At 34.8% G+C, this 19,449-nt stretch overlaps 1 protein-coding gene across 1 annotated transcript; it reads left to right on the forward strand.

The window, feature by feature from the left end:
* Nucleotides 1-6,123: 6,123 nt before the first annotated feature.
* LOC108988673 (GATA transcription factor 25-like) lies at nucleotides 6,124-15,821 on the forward strand. Its single transcript, XM_018961996.2, has 7 exons — nucleotides 6,124-6,652; nucleotides 6,998-7,078; nucleotides 7,165-7,301; nucleotides 13,538-13,645; nucleotides 13,830-13,935; nucleotides 15,116-15,175; nucleotides 15,307-15,821. The coding sequence occupies exons 1-7, from the start codon at nucleotides 6,335-6,337 to the stop codon at nucleotides 15,412-15,414; spliced, it is 918 nt and encodes a 305-aa protein (XP_018817541.2). The 5' UTR covers nucleotides 6,124-6,334; the 3' UTR covers nucleotides 15,415-15,821.
* Nucleotides 15,822-19,449: the final 3,628 nt, after the last annotated feature.

Consider the following 19,449-nt stretch of genomic DNA (forward strand, 5'->3'; position numbering starts at 1 on the left):
CTTGATTCAATGTACACGGCAGTTATCACTTATCACTGCCCATTTTAGGCATTAAATAATAATAGATACAGGTGCCATTTTGACATGAATTAAGATGAAATGAGTTGAGATAAAAATTAAAAATAAAATAAAATATTATTAGAATATTAATTTTTAATATTATTATTATTTTAAATTTTTAATAAATTAAATTATTTATTATATTTTATATAAAACTTTAAAAAAATTGTAATAATAAGATGAGATAAGTTGAGATCACTTATCAATCCAAATTGGGCTAATCATATAGTATGAAAGTTTTGCGCATTCTTATTGAAAAACAAAAGTAGAGTTTGCCATTAAAATAAATTATTTTTTTACGTGAATTTTGAATTTATTATTTATTTATTTTTTAAGTGAGTACATAAAATTTGTCTACCCTTTTTTTTTTTTTTGTTTTTGCTAGTAACCGTTGGTTGAATCAATATTCCAACATCATGCGTACAAATGAGTCGCATTAGGTGCCAATATTCAAATAATCCAAAGTGGTATCAATATTAAAATGATCTACTAATGTCGACCCATGTGAATGACTATAATAAACATGTTAATACTAATGCTTTTACTCTATTGGGCTCCTTAGTTCCATTCATAATGTGGGTAAGTGACCCTATAAGGGAGGACATTTCGTTTATTCTTAATAGATTGGTGGATTTTAATGTTTAATTATCGTCATGATGACTTGCACATGAATTGATTGGCTTCTGGAGAACAAAGATGGGAACATTTGATACACTAGAAAAATGGGGTATTTCTATTTGAAGAAATGAATCGACCTATATTTCTCGATTCCTTCCTCCTATTTATACTTTCAAAGACTTCCTTTTCATTGCAAACATAATTGCAAACTTCTTTATCTTCAATGGAAATATATATATATATATATATATTTATTGCCCTTGCAAGACTTATTAAATAATTAAGTAATAGCTTGTAATGCATAGGCTTCACTCTTTTCGTAACACATGTTAGTTAAACTTATAGATTGACGTGATTTAATTCGTTAATATACTAAATTATAAAATTATTTTTATTATAAAATAGATATAACATATCACATGAAAATGCATCAATTTATGAGTTTTAATTTTGTAAAATATTTTTGTGATTGCGACAACTCTCTAAAATTAATGGATTGGAAGGCTATGTGATCAGTTAGAATATTTTTATAATTTCATGGATTATAACCCTCACACGATTATGACAAGAAATATGAATGCAATATGATCAGTTAGCCTCATCTTAGAGAAGATGCTAATGCATTCGTTATGTATGTTAGCAAGGACCAAAGTATTCTCCTCGAGGAAAAAACAAAAAGAAGAGGATTTTTCTTTTTTTATTGATGTGGCAATTGACAGATGATTAATTAATTAGAAAGAAATGATGGGATTAGTTTGATTATGTGTGTAGATAATGAGGTTGGGCCCTTAAGTCAGCAAAATCGTACGATACGTATCAGACACTTGGATCTCAATTGGGCTATGGTTTGACATTTCATTTTTTGCCGTACGGATACGTGATTGTTTGGTCCCTACCGATCCTCATCAATGTTTTGAATATCGTACTTAATGTTATATTGATCAAGACATTAAAATGAAATATTTTAATATTAATATCGTTTTAAGATAGCGTTTCGAGATAGTCGATATATAAATAAATTATATATAAAAATATATATATAAATTATATTTCAAAATAATAATCTATATATAAATAAATTATATATAAATACATATATATAAAAATTATAAATAGTCTAGTCTGAATTATGAGTTAAAAAATAAGTTTGTAGTTTGAAAAAATGGAAAAAAAAAAAACACACAGGTCGAAATATCGATCGATATCGGCCGAAATATAGGCCGAAATTTAGTCCGATATGGCCGATACCGGCCGTACCGGCCGGTATTTTAGTCGGTACGGAACAGCTATAGTACCTGTACCGGCCGGACGGCTGAAACGAAAAATTTCGACCGTACCAACCTGTACGGTACAAAATTTAAAACACTGATCTTGACCAAGGCCTCAGGCTCTATTTAGATATTAAAAAATATTTTAAATTATCTATAAATAATAATAAAATAATTTATAAATAATAATAAATAATTTATAAATAATAATAAAATAATTTAAGAACAGACACAACTTTTATTTGTGGAGTAATAGTCACCATGTTGACAACCTTATAAAATAAAAATTTTTTATAAAGTTTATAAAGTAATGCGATATTATACATTATGTTAGATTATAATGTTGTTTTATTATAAGATAGATATGACGTATTATAATCAATTGTTAGTTTGTAAACTTATTTTGATATAATCTCTTTGTAGGCCCGATACTTTTTTTATTTGATAATATTATTCATTTCAATTTTTCATGCAATATTACATGTTTAATAAATATTATATGATGCATATAATGTGAATATCTCTCTAACTTGAAACCCTTAAGTTTAGACAAATACTTATAGAGATATTGATCTATTAACTTTTGATACGATAATATAAAAAACTTGTTAAAAATTATTTAAATTTGAAAATACTTCTGTGGCTCAATTCATAGGAATTTCATTGTAATACACTCTTATATCAAATTTGAGATATTGTAACTTTGGAGTACAAGTGTTGATGATCAACTAACTAATGAAGCAGATAATGATACCTGATATGCATGAGGCGAGGAGGTAGAGAGATACAGTTAAGAGTTAAACTTGGATCTTTAATGTTACGTTTCCTTTCTTGTAAAACAAAAATATAGTGGACAGAACATAGATTTACACAATCAATATACAAATTGTGACAAGAGGGGTTGGGTATACAATTGTGTTAACTGTTAAGCCTAAATTTTATAGCTTAAATGACGGAAGAAATAGAAAAGATACGAGAGAGATACAGAGAGGCATATCATACAGTTGTGAAGTGACATAAGTAAAAATGATGAGACAGATGTGACGGTGGAGTAGTTGAGAGAAAAGTGACACCACGAAAACTTGTAAAATTATCAAATATGATGAGATTCACCTTCAAAAGACTTGGGGAAGAAAATAAGATAGAATGAAATGAGATGAGACGAGATGAAAATTGGATGAAAATTTTTTCCAAACATGCTCTTACACTATCAATATACAAATTGTGACGAGGGGAGTTGGGTATATAATTGCTCTTACACTATCAATATACAAATTGTGACGAGGGGAGTTGGGTATACAATTTGGTTATCTGTTAAGACTAAATTTCATAGCTCAACTAATAGAAGAAAGAGAGAAAATCACAAGAGAGATATAGAGAGGCTTGTCATACAACTGTAAAGTGACATAATCTGAAAGGAGATAGATATGACAGTAGAGTAGTTGAGAGAAAAGTAACATCACGAAAACTTGTAAAATAACCAAATATAATAAGATTCAACTTCAAAAGATTCGTAGACATAACTTAATGACAAATCACATAAATCTCGGTATCTCTCATTTTTTATTCTTTGCACTTATATCCATTTCAATACATGGACAAGCACTCCAAGCACGGCTCCTCCGTCCAAGAACCATCATTAATCATTCCATCACATTATGTCACTCAATCTTGACCCAAAAATACATTAACAAAATATTTAGATTTTAATATATCGAATCTTTATTTTTAATGTTCACCATACAAGAGACTAAGTTTTTAAATTTTGAACGATAAAGAAAATACAATATAAAGTGTTAAAGATATAAAATGCATAATCAAATTGTTAAAAATACTAGATTAAAGTATATAATAGAATTAATACTATCTCATTGGTAAATCATAAATTTAGTACAGTTATTTCACGGATTCTCTATCGTCATATTTATTCATTTGTAATCTTTCATATCGATAGTGGAGTATTCTACGTGGTAAAACTATAACAACATTCACAAATTTCATAACTTAAATATTGAGACTAGAAAAAATTCTTTATGAGAGAGATTTTATAGTTTCGTATCATATTTAACATGGAGAGGAGGTGTATTATAGTCATTTCCATGTAACCAAGTGGCCATTATGCCACTTTATTGGCCAATGCATAACTCCTGACATTATATCAAGCATTATATGTCTTGGCATGTGAAAGCTCACTTTGGACGCCCTCTTTTTATTAATTTAAAAAATTGATCCTTTTTATTAATTTAAAATTTTGAAATAAGTGATAATTTTGATTAAAGGTGTTATAAAATGATGATTTTCATATGTAAATACTTTGAGTGGCCCCAAAAATTTGGAAATTGTGCACTCATACTTTTATATCAACCACACCTTAGATAGTTCCACGTGGCATATCTACTTTAGGTGAGGTTTGGATTTATAAATGAGTTAAGATATGTTGAGATGGTTTATAAATAGTAGAATAAAAGTTGAATTATTTATTATATTTTGTATAGAAATTTAAAAAAGTTGTTTTGAAATTTAAAAAAATTGAATTATTTATTATATTTTGTGTGAAAATTTAAAAAAATTATAATGATGAGATGAGATAAATTGAGATAAGTTAAATTAAGGTGAATTTTAAATCCAAACCTCTCCTAATCTTCATCTTTCTCAACTATTTCCTCGTCCTTTTCATAGCCCCTCGTCATAAAATAAAGGTGGTCGTACGATGATATGGATTGCTCGTGAACAAGAACATTGAATACCAGCTTAGGTTTAATAATGCACACATATACTTGGAAACTGTGTCTTTCGTAGATTAACATTAACGTAACAAATACATAAAACAAAATCGAGTGTTCTCCACCTCCTTGGAATTAGCTTATTTCACACGTTTGTTCATTGTTCTCTTCTAATTAATGTCTATCTATGTACTTCAAGAAAATCATTTCATGTTTGTACTGAGCAGATCTTAACCTGTCTTCTAATAAATGGGATTCAAATTTTTTTCTGAATTAGAACTGACGTTCCATGTTTCCAAACATTGACTTTGTAAGTCCTACCCCTTAGGTACGCGCTGGCCTTTGCTGGCCCAATAGGGATTTGGGCCGTGAGACTTTAGCTCTATTCAGTCTCAATGGAATTTTGTTTGGGCCAACTCAAATATAGCTCATGGGCTTACCCTTACTACTATGAATTTTCTTTGGGTCCTAGTTCACCCTATGATATCATATTCTCTCCGATCATTTAAGCAATAAATAAAATTAATACTCTCAAAATTTAAAAACGAATAGAAATCTTATCGATTCCCTTAAAGCCTTGTAGTTCATATGAAATGAGATGTGATATTTGTTATAGAATAATGTTACGTACAATCTCTATTTGAAGACTACTCATGCAATGCTGAATAATTTTGTTTTTAAAATATTTTTTAAATTACAATAATATCTTTCTCAAATTAAAATAATTTCTATTTAATGAAATATATCAATAGGTTTGTATACACAGTCTTCATTTGGAGACTGTAAATAGAATTTCTCATTGTTATAATATATTTTTTTAAATATTAATTTTGTTTTGAGATTTAAAAAAATTAAATTATTTATTATATTTTATGTGAGAATTTAAGAAAATTATAATGATTATATAAGATGAGTTGAGATGATATGAGTTAATTTAATTTTGTATAACTAAATATGCAGAAAGTCCAAGAGTTTGAGTTTGAAAAGGTTTGTCCCTTTGAAAAAAAAGAGATAAGGTTTAGGTATGTATTTTGGGTCGAATTTGAGTCCCCAACACATTTTTGAAAACTTACTTCTAATTATTTGAGATCACATATTCTTAATAGTTTTTATTTTCAAATAAAGAAATCGAGACGTTTGAATTCGAAGATGACTTAAGATGATTTGAGATGAGCTGAGATGAATTGTGAATAGTAATGAGATGAGTTGTGAATAGTAGTGAGATTTATGAGTTCAAGTTGCTGAATAGTAGTGAGATGAGTTGAGATAAACTGAGATGAGCTGAGATGAGTTGAGATGAGCTGAGATCACTTATGAATCTAAACGTTTGAATATCCAATTTATTTACTTAAGTGACAAAAATCAGATTTATTTAAAATTAAAAAAAATATATAGAAATACAAAATCAGAAAAAAATAAAGCCACAAAATCCGGGGGGCATTCATGGTAAATACCTACACTATTTCCAGGGCCACCTTTTCTCCATTGCATACAGTCCTCTCCCGAGCTCCAAAAGCTCCAAAGACAACAATCGCTCTCTTCTAAAATACAGGCATATATTCCCCGTTATTTCCCTTTCCCAACCCTAGATTTAGGGTTTTCTTCGCTGCGCTCGTTTGCCTCTGTAATGCCCCATCTACACTCGCTTCAATTACGAAAATCCCAATGTACGGACACTCACAGACCCTAAACATGCCCAATCAGATCTCCGCGGCAGCTGAGGACGACGACGTTTCCGGCGCCGGTGCCGGCGCCGAGTCAATCGATAACTCCCTTATTCGCTACGAAGCCCACTCAATTGACGACGCTGCCGGCTCAGTAGGCGGTGTAGTCGATGACGTCACTGCTGACGCTGTGTACAGTCATGGTGGTAGTGATGGTGGAGCCTCGGAGATGGTGATTCAGCGTCACGACGGCACCAGCCAGCTCACGCTCTCGTTTCGAGGCCAAGTTTATGTGTTCGACTCTGTTACCCCCGATAAGGTGCAATGCTTCTCAATTATCTGGTTTAGGGTTTCTTAGTGTTTCTTTTGATATGCTGTTTGGGCGCCGAGAAAATGTTGGAAGAGGAAAGAATCTGAAATTTTGAAAGTTTGATCTTTTCTATCTGGAACTTGAGATAACTAAACTCTAAAATCAAATGAGCTCAATGAGATTTAAATTTCACCTATTTTGATGAAAACGAAGCAGCATGCAACTAAAGATCAACCCAAATTCCACTTTTTCTCTCCGAAAATTTATCGGCAACTAAACATAGGATTGTGGTTCAGCTTCTACATGTTTCTGAGATTTTGATTATGAAGTCGTGTTGTTGGTTTGCATTGTAAGGTTCAAGCAGTGTTGCTGCTTCTAGGTGGATGCGAACTATCTTCAGGCCCACAAGCGGAGATGTTGCCTCAGAACCAGAGGGTACTTCCTCAAACCATGAATGTTTTGGACATTTGTATTTTAAAATGTTATGGGATGCTTTTTTTAATCGACTGCATTTTCTATAGGGTGGTGTGATGGAGTACCCTGTAAAGTGTAGTCAACCACAAAGAGCAGCTTCATTGAATAGGTTCCGGCAGAAGAGAAAAGAGAGATGCTTCGATAAGAAAGTTAGATATAGTGTTCGTCAAGAGGTTGCTCTCAGGTTTGGTTAAAATCCAGTTCATTTATTTCTTAAATAGCTCTTTGATTCAAACTACTGTCTACAATTCTAAGGATTCTACTTATAAATAAATTAAAAACCTTCCATGGTTTTTATTTGATATGGATCGATATCAAACTGTTTAGGTGGATGTATCTGTCAGGTGCTACCAAGAGTCAAAAGTAGGGCTGAGCAAAAATCCGACCCTAACTCTGCACCAACTCCTCTCCGGCTCAGCTCCGACTCTGGTGGCAATGTACCAACTCCGACTCCGACTCCGATTCTGATTGTCCGACTCCAGCTCCGGCTCCGACTCTAATATTATACATATTTTATAAAAATATATGTATTTTTTATATATTAATCATATATATATTTTATATAATTATAACTTATATAGTTAATTAAATTCAATAATATACTAGTATGAGCAAATTATTATAAAATAATATGCTTATACTATAATATAAACAGACTAAATTCACTAATAATAGTTTAGTATATGTAACATTAATGTATAATAATAACTAATGTATAAATACTAATGTATAATAATACGTAATACTAATTATATAATAACAAATGTATAATAACATTTAATATTAATGTATTATGTATAAATACAAATATATAAATTTATAATAATATGTAATACTAATATATAATAATTAAAGTATAATAACATGTACTAATAATGTATAATAGTTAATGTATAATAACATGTAATTCTAATGTATAAAAATTAACATATAATAATATATAATCCTAATGTAGCGGACGAAGCCGTAACCCGTGTGTGAACAGTGAGTTTGAGAGAAACCCTAACCTTGCTTCCCGCCGCCACCCCCACCCACCATCGATCGGAGAGGGACGCCGCATCCTCGCCGGCGAACTCTTTCGACTTTTTGTGTGTTTCTTTGACGGCGTTAGCCACCGAGTACTTTGATTCCATCACAGATTTGATCGATTGACCCAGACGACTCCGTTGTGGGTCTCCGACGTCGGTCCTTCTCCGGCGATTGGGATTTTGTTGCTACTCTTCCGTTACCTCCTCCGGCAAATTGTGATTCGAGCCTTTCCACTAGCCACCGATACAGACTGCTTTGACGGACTCCAGCGACCATTTTGTGGGCCTTCGACGTAGGTCATCCTCCGACAATTGGTAGTTTTCTCTGATAATTCAGGGATTTTTGGCAAAAAATCTGTTAACTTAGGGCCTCCTTCAGATCTTTTTTTATTTTATTTTATTATTTTATTATTTTTGTTTATTTTTTTACTTACCTTAAGAGGATGAAGCGGGAACAATAGGAAGCAGTGGGAACAAATTTGCAGTGGGTTTGACAATGACGACGAAGCACGATGCAGTTTCGTCCCAATTGGCAGGAGAGAGGCAGTTGAAAGTTGAATAAAAAACTTTTGTTTTTACGAAAGAGGGAGGTAATATTTTTCATATTTCTGAACGTAGCAAAATGATAGCTAAGTTCATGTATCTAGGGGGGACGACAACTTTGTGGGTGGCTAAGGGGATTGAGGATTGTTTAGAACTTAACTGCCATGAAGGTTTCTTCAGAGAGTTAAGGATGGGTAATGGAGTTTTTAGCATTCAACATCATGTTAATGCAAGGGGCGTTTTCTGCAGCTTTCTGAATTCCGAAATGGAAGGACGAAAGGTTTGTTGGTTATTCCGGAGGGCGCAAATGGCATTGGATGGACATGCTTTCTGCAATCCATTCTAAGTGTCACTGAATCCAAAGCCACTACTAGAAGTGGGGAGTTTGTTGATAGAAAAACAGTGGGAAGGCCTTCCTCAATCAAAGGTGCTTCGTACGCAGTGGTGTTGAGGTCACTGGTAGGTAGTCAGGCCGAGATCAGCTCAGCGGAAGAAAGAAAGGGCAATGCACTTGTAGGAGACAAAAGATCTCAGGTGACATTGGGTGAGTTGGAGGGAGGTATGGATTATGTAAGAGATCTAATGATTAAAGTGGATAAAGGGCTGGACCTAGTTGTGGGTACAAGTGTGCTACCAAGTGTGCCGGAAAGTGTGCAGGCAAAGGGTGTGTCGACGATAGGGTCGTTGGACGCTGGCATCTTTGTTCATGCCAATGTCACTATGCCTTTTGAGGGAGCTGTAGAGTCTCAGGCTCCAGTTGCAGATGAAGTTGGTCCTTTTGTCCAGGGTTCATTTGTAGTTGAAGACGGGGGTCCCTCCAAGGTCTCGAGTATTTTGGAAGATACAGTCGAACCTCTTTTAGAAGATGCAAACGGGGCAATAGAAGGTAGTGCTTCCCCTCTTGAGGAAGCAGCACGGCAAGGATCATCGAGGGGTGGAGCTAATATACACAATGTTGATGGAGGGGAGGAATTTGCAATGGCAACAGATGGAGGGGACAACAACCATATAGATGTTGAGCAACCATTGGGCGGGAAGGAATTATCATTGGTGCCTCGTGTGGGGGAAGGTTCAGAATTGGCATTGGTGCCCCGTGTGGGAGAAGGTTTAGAGTCGGGAGTGCAGTCGAGTACTGTGGTTGGGGATAATGTCGTTCCCTTGGTTTCTCTTCCTCCAATCAACGATATAGCGGGTTCAACATCTGATTGGATTCTAAATAAAGATAATGGGTTTCTACAAACCCTGAGACTTTCATATGGAGAACAGGGAGAATATGAAGACCAATTTAAAACACTACTCACTGCAATCGAGGCGAGCCACGCGCTTGAAACCAATTCTAAGTTTAAGAAAAGCTAAGAGTTGAAGAATCTTTCATGGGCAATCAACTATGATACTAAGGGAGGTAGCTCAAGTTGAGGGAAGGGTAAAGGGAGGGCTTTGTGATGTTCGGGTTGAGGATTAGTTTTAAGGAATCTAGGGGATGGGGTCGAGGAGGTGTAATGATAGTTTTCCAATTCGGGTTTGGTGTTTTTTGGGTAGGTTTTCTTGGGCTTTTGGGTTTATGGGCTTTCTTGTATGGGCTAGATGTTTTTCTTGTATACGTCTAGTTTACTTGGTTACTCCTATTGATATATATACATAATATTATTACTTATCAAAAAATATAATACTAATGTATAATAACAATAATTTGTACAATGGTTTATTTTTTCAATTTTGGTTATGTTTTAATAAAATTGAAATTGAAAAAATATTAAAAAAAAAAACTAAAATCTGGAAGCCCAAATCCGATTAGTGAGAGCCCAAGATTGTCGAATTGAAATTTCAAATGGGTTAAGAAAAAAAGCCCAAATCCAACTCGGCTTGGACAAGTCGGAGTCGAAGTCGGATCGGAAGCTATGTGAATCAGAGTCGGAGTTGGAGGTAGGGCACTTCGACTCTGACTCTGACTCCAACTCCGTCTGTGCTCAGCCTTAAGTCAAAGGGTGAACTTGGCATGAACAGTTGATTCTTACGCTTCTAGGTTATATTTTATGCTGATGGTTCCCCCTGGATTACCTAGTACATGGTTTTGATGACTGGGGTCATGTATCCGGAATTTACTTCCCAGGGTTAGGACTCGAAGGGCCCTGCCTTTTTGTGGTTTCACACCATTAAAAAAAAAACTAGAGTTGGTGGATGTAAGAGTTCAACACTGTTGTGTGTACTAGTTTATTTTTACTTGGACAATTCCATGCATTTTGGAAATTTAGATTTGTCAAAGTCTAACTACCTTATGAAAAAAGACCACCTTTGTAAACTTTGTGCACTCTTTTGGCGAATGAGTATCCTTCATGAACCTAGCCGTCAAAACCCTCCATGAATTTTCTACACATTTAGAACTAAAAATAAAATCTAATATTGCTTTAATACTCTCTAAATGAAGAATATTTTTATCTTCTTTGGGCGAGTAGCTCATTGGATGTGGTATGCATGTACTTTTATCTTCTTTTCTTATTGCTTCTTTTTTAGGAGGCATCGATTAAATATAAAAGCAAATATAATACATTTTAGGGAAAAGGGTGGGCTAATTTTCTCTTATTGTGTGTTTGGACGGCCGACTAAGATCAGGGCAACTAGCCAGGTATTCCATGCAAGTCAGACTTAGAAAAGATGTACAATGATATGAATTGGGACTTCTTGTTGCTGAGGAGGTGTGGTTTTTGGAAAAATGGTTCGGCTGGATAGCTCAATGCATCTCCACAATGCTTTTTTCAATCTTAATGAATGGCTCCCCCATGCATCTCCATAGTGCATTTTTCAATTTTTGTGGGCAGTGTAGATAATAACCATAATATTGATGGCTTGGCCCATATCTTAGGATGGTGGTTGTCTTCATTGCCTATATTTAGATCTCCTCTTGGAAACTCGGTTTAAGCCAAGACAATTGAGAGGTAATATGGAGAAACTTGAACGTTGATTGGCTGGATGAAAGAGGTTGTATATGTCTAGGAGAGGCAGGGTAACCTTGATTAACAATACTCTTTCAAACTTACCCGCTTACTTTATTTCTCTGTTTCCCATCCCTGTTGGCATGAAATGTAATGAGAAGTTACACAGGGATTTCTTATGGGGTGGTTTATGAGGTAATATGGAGAAACTTGAATGTTGATTGGCTGGATGAAAGAGGTTGTATATGCCTAGGAGAGGCAGGGTAACCTTGATTAACGATACTCTTTCAAACTTACCCGCTTACTATATTTCTTTGTTTCCCATCCCTGTTGGCATGGAATGTAATGAGAAGTTACACAGGGATTTCTTATGGGGTGGTTTGGGGGAGTAGAAGAAGTTCCATTTAGTGAAATGGGCCAAGGTGTGCTCCCTAGTCCTTGAAGGTGGTGTGGGTTAGTATCCTACTATCCTTCAATAGAGACCTTATGGGGAAGTGGTTTTGGCACTATGCTTATAAAATAGATAACCTTTAGAGAATGGTGTTAGATGCAAAGTACGGCAGTGAATTAGTTGCAGCACAAATGAGGCGAGTAAGAATTATGAGGTGGGGTTATGGAAGATCATTTGGAGGGTTTTGGGGGAATTCTCCCAACACATCAGATATGAGATGGGGGGGAAGAAAACACAATAAAACTCTGGTATGATGCATTGATGGCAGATAGCTTTGAACTCATCAATGACTCTCCTCAATGGGAAGTGTAATATGTTTGTATGGCACACGATTGATGGGTGGGCCTCATTACCTTGTTTTATGATCAGCTGTATTCTTTTAGAGTGAGGTGGGGAGTAGAAGATTAAATGCGCCAGAGTTTATCCCAAAAATGGGTACAAGAGGTTGTCATTCTACAATTCATTTGCCTTCCATTACAACATTATTTTCCAATAGAAGTCCATTTGGAGTAAGGCCTTGAGAGCAACTTTCATTGTTTGGACGACTGTGCATGGAAGATCCTTGCTTTGAACAATTTGAGGAAGAGACATGTGATGATGGTCGATTGGTGCTGCATGTCGTAGAAGTATGGAGAATTTGTGGATCATCTTTTACTACACTGTGAGGTAGCTAGTGCATCATGGCAAGTTGTGTCTAGCTAATACGGACTTAGTTGGGTGGTAGAGCTGTTGGCTTTCTGTAGGGGTGCACCGATAACCATCATAGTGGGACATTGTGGAAATTGATCTAGATTTGCTTGATGTGTTGTGTATGGAAGTAAATAAATGATCAGAGCTTTGGAGACAATACAAGGACCATCAAGAATCTCAAGCCTTTCTTTTTTAATGAATTGTTCCATTAGATGATGATAATCTGTGTCTCTCTAGTTTCAGTCTCCAGGATTTTCTTGCTCTTATCTTTTTCTCTATCTAGGTATAGTTGTTGTGTACCCCAATGTACTTCTTTTTTGTTGATAGTCAATCAAAATAATATGAACACTATTTCCCTAAGGATTTATATTATGTTCTTGGAACTTCTCCCCTTAAAACAGGAAAAATAAAACCACCACCGCAAAAGCTTCTTGGCTAGGTGGGCATGGTAGTCTAGTTTCAGTCTAATAAGATGATTGGTCTTCCTTCCAAGCCTTGGCATCATTAGAATGATTTTTACATAAAAAAAAGACTCATTCTTACAAATGATCTATTGAATCTATTTTAGTGCCATATTCTTTGCAAAACATGTCTCGTGAAATCTTGTTTAAGAAAACTATGAGGGGAGGAGGGGTGGGAACAATTTTAATTATTTTTCAACTTAGTACCATTTATATTTGGTCTTGAATTATTTGTTTTTGCTAGTCGTTATTGTTGTGACACTTTGTATGTATCTAGGCTTTTCTGTTTCTGATTCTTATATTCTATACTGCACCAGGATGCAGCGTAATAAGGGCCAATTTACTTCTTCCAAAAAGTCTGAAGGAGCTTATAATTGGGGTGCACTCCAGGAGTCAGGGCAAGATGATAATCCACAAGAAGCCTCGTGAGTTTAATCTCAAACATTGTTACCTCCAAGATACTGTTGGATGTGAATTTTTCTCTTTTGTTTATAATGTTTAATTTTTCCTGTTGTTTTAATATATATAATCAGATTGCTAAGCCTTATTTACATCTTAATATTTTATTTTACGTCTTTTTAATTTTTGTATTTTTTCATGCTTGCCTAGATGTACACATTGCGGCATAAGTTCAAAGTCCACTCCAATGATGCGGCGGGGGCCAGCTGGTCCAAGGTCTCTTTGCAATGCCTGTGGACTTTTTTGGGCAAACAGGGTTAGTATTATCTAGAATTATTTGCTTACTTATTATCCTCAAGTGTTCTATGGTAGGCATGAAAAAATTTGTATTTTTAATGCTTTAACTGTTTTAAAAATGTTGTCTATCTTCGATTCATTGATTCAATGTTGCATGCCACATCTTAATGCTCATGCTTTTGATTCACTTGTCTGCTAATGTTTTATGCGTTTTAGATTCAAGGTTGATATATCATTTGTAGATTCAAGATTGATAGATATGATATGTGGATTGTGGAGTCAAATATAGGGTTCGATAAAGAAAAGCAAGAATTTCAAGACATGGGGCCAATAGTTGTAATAAGTACGTGAGAACTTCTATTTTCTTTTCTCATTTTATATATTCGGGAAGGTAGTTCATATCAGCAGATTTTGAGATCTTTCCTGTACCAGCCCACCTCAGTTCTAAACAAAGCTAATTACCAACAATATATTTAATTAATAATTAAGATGATTTTATTACTAAGTGAATCTAAGTACACAGTTTTATACAATAGGTACACCTGATTAGAAAGAGGTAAAATTATTAAAAAATCTTGACGCCTGAAGTTGGTCATTTGTCTTTCTTTAGATGATGTAAGATATATCAGGTTATACGTACTGCTTGTGTTTTTCAGCCACCCAATAAACTGGTGGTTGCGGTCTGGCAATATCTTTGTTTGCATTAATAGTTTAATCACCACATCATGGTGACATTCTAAGATAAATTAACTGAATTTAAATCTGGTTAATACACGTTCTGTTTCTCCACGAGGACATCTTCCACACCTAATGCGGATAATTCCTACAGTCTTGACTTGTTCATCTTGGTGATATTTGCTAGAACTTATCATGAATCGCTGGATGAGTATGCCAGAAACCTTTATTGTTGTATCTGACTTTTCTTCACCTTGCACAGTTTATGATTATTAGATTTCTGCTTACTCTTGTTTATTATACTCTGCCCTGCCAAATTTTCAACCATAATAGGTTCATTCCATCCTTCAATTGAACCCTTAACTTTAGACATTCTTTGTGGGCATTACTTTTAAAATATGCTCGGCTCTTGATGTCTTACCAAAGAAAAAAAAAACCTATAAATCTGCTTGGCTTCTGTGTGCATCTGCACCTTCTTCGCTGCTTTCAATATCATCCTACTTTTTGACAATGGAACCCTGCAGGGGGCTTTGAGGGATCTTTCCAAGAAAACCCATGATCATTCTCTGACTCTACCTGAGCAGGTATGCTTCTCATGAAGTGTATAGGTAACAGGCTACCAATATTGTTTTATCGACATTACTCATACATTGTCCCTACAATTTTAATGATGCATCTGTCTGTTTTATTTTTGGGCATTTTCAACCATGATCAGGGTGAAGGTGTAGCTAATGATTCGGACTGCGTAACTGGAATCCATACAAACAACAATCTCGTTACTTACTCAAATGGTGATAACTCGGCTTTAATAGCTGAGCAGTGAGTTGCAGTTATCTTTACAAAAAAGACTAATAGCAATTGCCACTGGCATGATTCAAGTAGGTTTGTAGTACTTTCATTTGGCTTGTCCATCCAGTCAGTGTACAGATGTAATAGTGCCACCGTCGTCATCATCATAATCATCATCGTCATCATCTATCAAATGCAAGAGGATCTCTCTTTTCTTAATTATTGGCACAATGCAAAAGATTATTGCCAGTGGATCATCTTCTGATGTATCAGCATGAAGCCTCACTTATCTTATCTATATTGGTAATCATGTATACCATATAAAACTTTTGATGCTACAAACACCCATGCCGTGGCACGGTTCAGTGAAAGTCTATAGCATTTCTTTCTTCTTAAATCTTTTCAATAAAATAGTCGAGAGATATGAATTGTTCATTTTCAGTCCCCGGAATTAACAAAATAGTTTATTTGGGCTCGAGCAATTTATATGTAAGTTATATTAGATACTCAATCCATTATTCCATTTCTTAGATGGACTCAAATTTTAACTATTGTTTTGCATCATTATGTTTAGAATAATTCTTTTTGAAAGCACTTGCATCGCACACTATCTATATAGTACAATTTGATTTAGAAGATAAATTTTAAAATTTAAGTTTTACAATTTAAATTATGTCATGTGGATAGGGTGGTCAAATGATGGAGATGAAATGTGACGATTTGGAAGATAAAATAATGATGGAGATGAATGGTGTGCGGTGAAATGTGACACAAAGAATGTTCCAAACCCAGAGTCTTATCAAGAAAAGGGAGAATAAAAATTGATATATGTGTTAGACAGTCTTATAATTATTACCCAAGAAAGTCTTCTGTTTGTTTATTTATAGAGTAATTTTACATATAATGCATAAATGTAGCGTATTAATTTTAAAAAAGAGTAAGGTTTATTGTTAAAAAAATTAATTTTTTTCATGTGGATTTCATGTTTTTTTTTTTTTTTAAAACGATTATACGACGGTTGCACAATTTATTATTATAAATTTTTTTTCTCTTATTTTTGTGTTTTTATTTTTTACTCTGGTCATGATTCGTGAAGGATTCGATAGATGTTTTTTTTCCTCATGTTACTCGTGTATGTGAACTCATCTTTCTAAATCAAATATCCTGGCTGTTGGATCATTTACAAATCTTATCGTTCCAGTGGGATCTATTACGATCTCACATCGACTAAGTATGTGATTGGTTGATGGTTTATAAGCCCCTAAGCACAATTTCCTTACAAGCTAGTTTTCAAGGGTGAGTTCTACTTAATGAGTTCATAACAAATGGTATCAGAGCCACCCCACATCTAAAGTCATGTTGCGACGGTTGCAATCATGCAGCACGGGGGGTGATGCCAGCATGGCAATGTTCGTCCGGAGCTAGGAAAAGACTTAGCGCACAGCCAGCCCATGTGAGCACCAAGACCACCGTGGACGTCGGCTACGGAGCGTGGTGGTTGTTACGATCCCACATCGACTAAGTATGAGATTGGTTGATGGTTTATAAGCCCCTATGCACCATTCCCTTGCAAGCTAGTTTTCAAGGGTAAGTTCTACCTAGTGGGTTCATAACAGGATCCACTTGAACCATCACCCTTCGCGGGCCTCGCCAACATAAACATAGTGACCAATAAACCCCTACAAGGGCCACAAACAATCCGACTTTGTGCACACGCCCAACACACAGGAATATTTACCCCTCAATATATATCTATATTTATAATATAAGTGGGGATCGGCGTGCTACAATAATTCTACAATAATTTCTCATTTCTTTTTTCCCTTACGTGCATGTTCGGTTTTGTCCTTTCTGCCCTTGCATTTCTGCCGTTTGTTTCCGTGCGTTGGGAGAATTTTTTTTCTTTTCGCTAGGTAGATATTTAGGTGGGTTTGTTTGGACGCTTGGGTTGCTTTTCATTTTGGCGTTTCGTCCGTCCATTGTATTTGGTCTTCTCTCTCTTTATCTAGGTTTTCGTCTTCTCTTTCTCTGTCGTTCTCTACGTATGGCTCTCTATGTGGGTTTGTTTGGGACTTTTGGGACGTTTGGGTTGTTTTTTATTTTTCCCTTCCGTTCTTTACGTCGCATGGCTCTCTGTGTGGGTTTGTTTGGGACGTTTGGGTTATTTTTTATTTTGCCATTCCGTTCTCTACGTCGTATGGCTCTCTGTGTGGGTTTGTTTGGGACGTTTGACTTGCTTTTCAATTTGTCTTTCTGTTCTCTGCATATGGCTCTTGGTGTTTATTTTGTTTCTTTACTATGTGGATTTGTTTGGGACGTTTGGGTTTCTTTTCATTTTGCCCTTTCGTCCATCCATTATTTTTTATGGTGCTTCTCGAAGAGCAAGGGCCTTTGCTTCTCTGATTGTTTTGTGGGTTTTTGGAAGGTCTTTCCGAAAGTTGCAGTTTTTTGTGGGTTGAAAGTTGCAATTCTTTTTTTTTTTTTTTTTTCAGTGGAGATGTTGTGGGTTCAAAGTTGAGGTTTTTCTTACTGGTTTTGGAAGGGTTTGAAGGGTTCCAGTTTTTTTTTTTTTTTGGGTCTTTGGTGGTGCATTTTGGTCGATTTGAAGGAGTTGCAGAGTTTGGAAGGGTTCAAACATGTTGTTGTTTGGCTCTTCTGGAGACTTTCTGTGGGTTAAAAATTGCGGTTTTGTTTTGGTGGAATGTTGTTGTGGGTTCAAAGTTGAGATTTTTTTGCTAGTTTTGAAAGGGCTTGAAGGAGTTGCAGTTTCATTTTTGTTGTTTGGCTCTTTCGGGTCTTTTTTTGTATTGTGTGTTTTTTGGGGATATTTGGTGGTGCATTTTGGTTGCAGAGTTTGGAAGAGTTCAAACATGTTGTTGTTTGGCTCTTTGGGGGACTTTCTTTGGGTTGAAGGTTGCGGTTTTGTTTCTGTGGAGATGTTGTTGTGGGTTTAAAGTTTAAGTTTTTTTACTGATTTTGAAAGGGTTTGAAGGAGTTGCAGTTTCGTTTTTCCTGTTTGGCTCTTTTAGGTCTTTTTTTGTGTGTTTTGTGTGTGTTTTTTTGGGTCTTTGGTGGTATATTTTGGCCTAGTTTACATTTTTTTTTTTTTTCGCTTTGATTCCATGGTCGATGATGCACTTCATTTTCCTGAAAAATAGTGTATAAAATTGCATTTGGGTTGCCCTTCCGTGTTCTTGATGTATTTTTTCTGGTGGTGCATTTTAGTCTTGTTTTAAGGTTTACATTTTTTGTTTTTTTCGCTTTGATCCCATGGTCAATGATGCATTTCGTTTGATTTCACTTTGTTTGATTTGTTTTAATTTCAGTAAAGTTTACATTTTTTGTTCAATGATGCACTTCATTTTCCTGAAAAGTAGTATATAGAATGTCATTTAGGTTGTCTTTCCGTGTTCTTCTTATATTTTATTCGTGGTATTATTGTGATGGTGATTGAGTGTTATTTGTAGATTTGATTTTGGGTGTAAGTTTTGATTCCGTGGTCGATGATGTACTTTTTTTTTTTTGTAGGAATTTTTATAAAAGTTATTTGGGTTTTGTTATTATTGTTGTTTGTAGATTTTATTTTGGGGGGGAAATTCTGATCAAATATATGATTGTTTTGCTTTTCTGTTTCATGTATGTAATCAGAAATCTGTTGTTGTTTTTCTTGGAGTTTAAGTAACTGTTTTAATTGTGGTTTTTGGTTTTTTTATAGCTATATGTATACCTATATGTTTATTTTATTAGTATTTCTATCTCTATTCTGTTTCTACTTTTCTATTATTTTAGAGGGAATTTATGAACTATAGTGTTTCTACAGTAACTTTCTCACTCCGTTTTTTTCCCTTTCGTGCATTTTTCTATGTATTTTTTTGCCATTCATTTCCTATATGTTTATGTCTGTGCAGTGGGAGTTTTATTTTAAATAGATGTACCAGCCTTTGGTCAGTGTATTAATGGTGCTCTGAGTCCGTCGGTCACTGTTGATGGATTCGAGAATTGTTTTTTGAAAATTTTTTCTTAATAATCGTGTAGATATTTTTTATACGGTTTTCAAGATTTGTTTTTT

The sequence above is a fragment of the Juglans regia genome, chromosome 8, assembly GCF_001411555.2.
Source record: "Juglans regia cultivar Chandler chromosome 8, Walnut 2.0, whole genome shotgun sequence".
NCBI lineage: Eukaryota > Viridiplantae > Streptophyta > Magnoliopsida > Fagales > Juglandaceae > Juglans > Juglans regia.

Coding starts and splice junctions, on each gene's coding strand:
- LOC108988673 (XM_018961996.2), top strand. CDS start 6,335: ATGTACGGACACTCACAGACCCTAAACATGCCCAATCAGATCTCCGCG. Junction 6,653..6,997: donor ACTCTGTTACCCCCGATAAG/GTGCAATGCTTC, acceptor TTGCATTGTAAG/GTTCAAGCAGTGTTGCTGCT. Junction 7,079..7,164: donor TGTTGCCTCAGAACCAGAGG/GTACTTCCTCAA, acceptor CATTTTCTATAG/GGTGGTGTGATGGAGTACCC.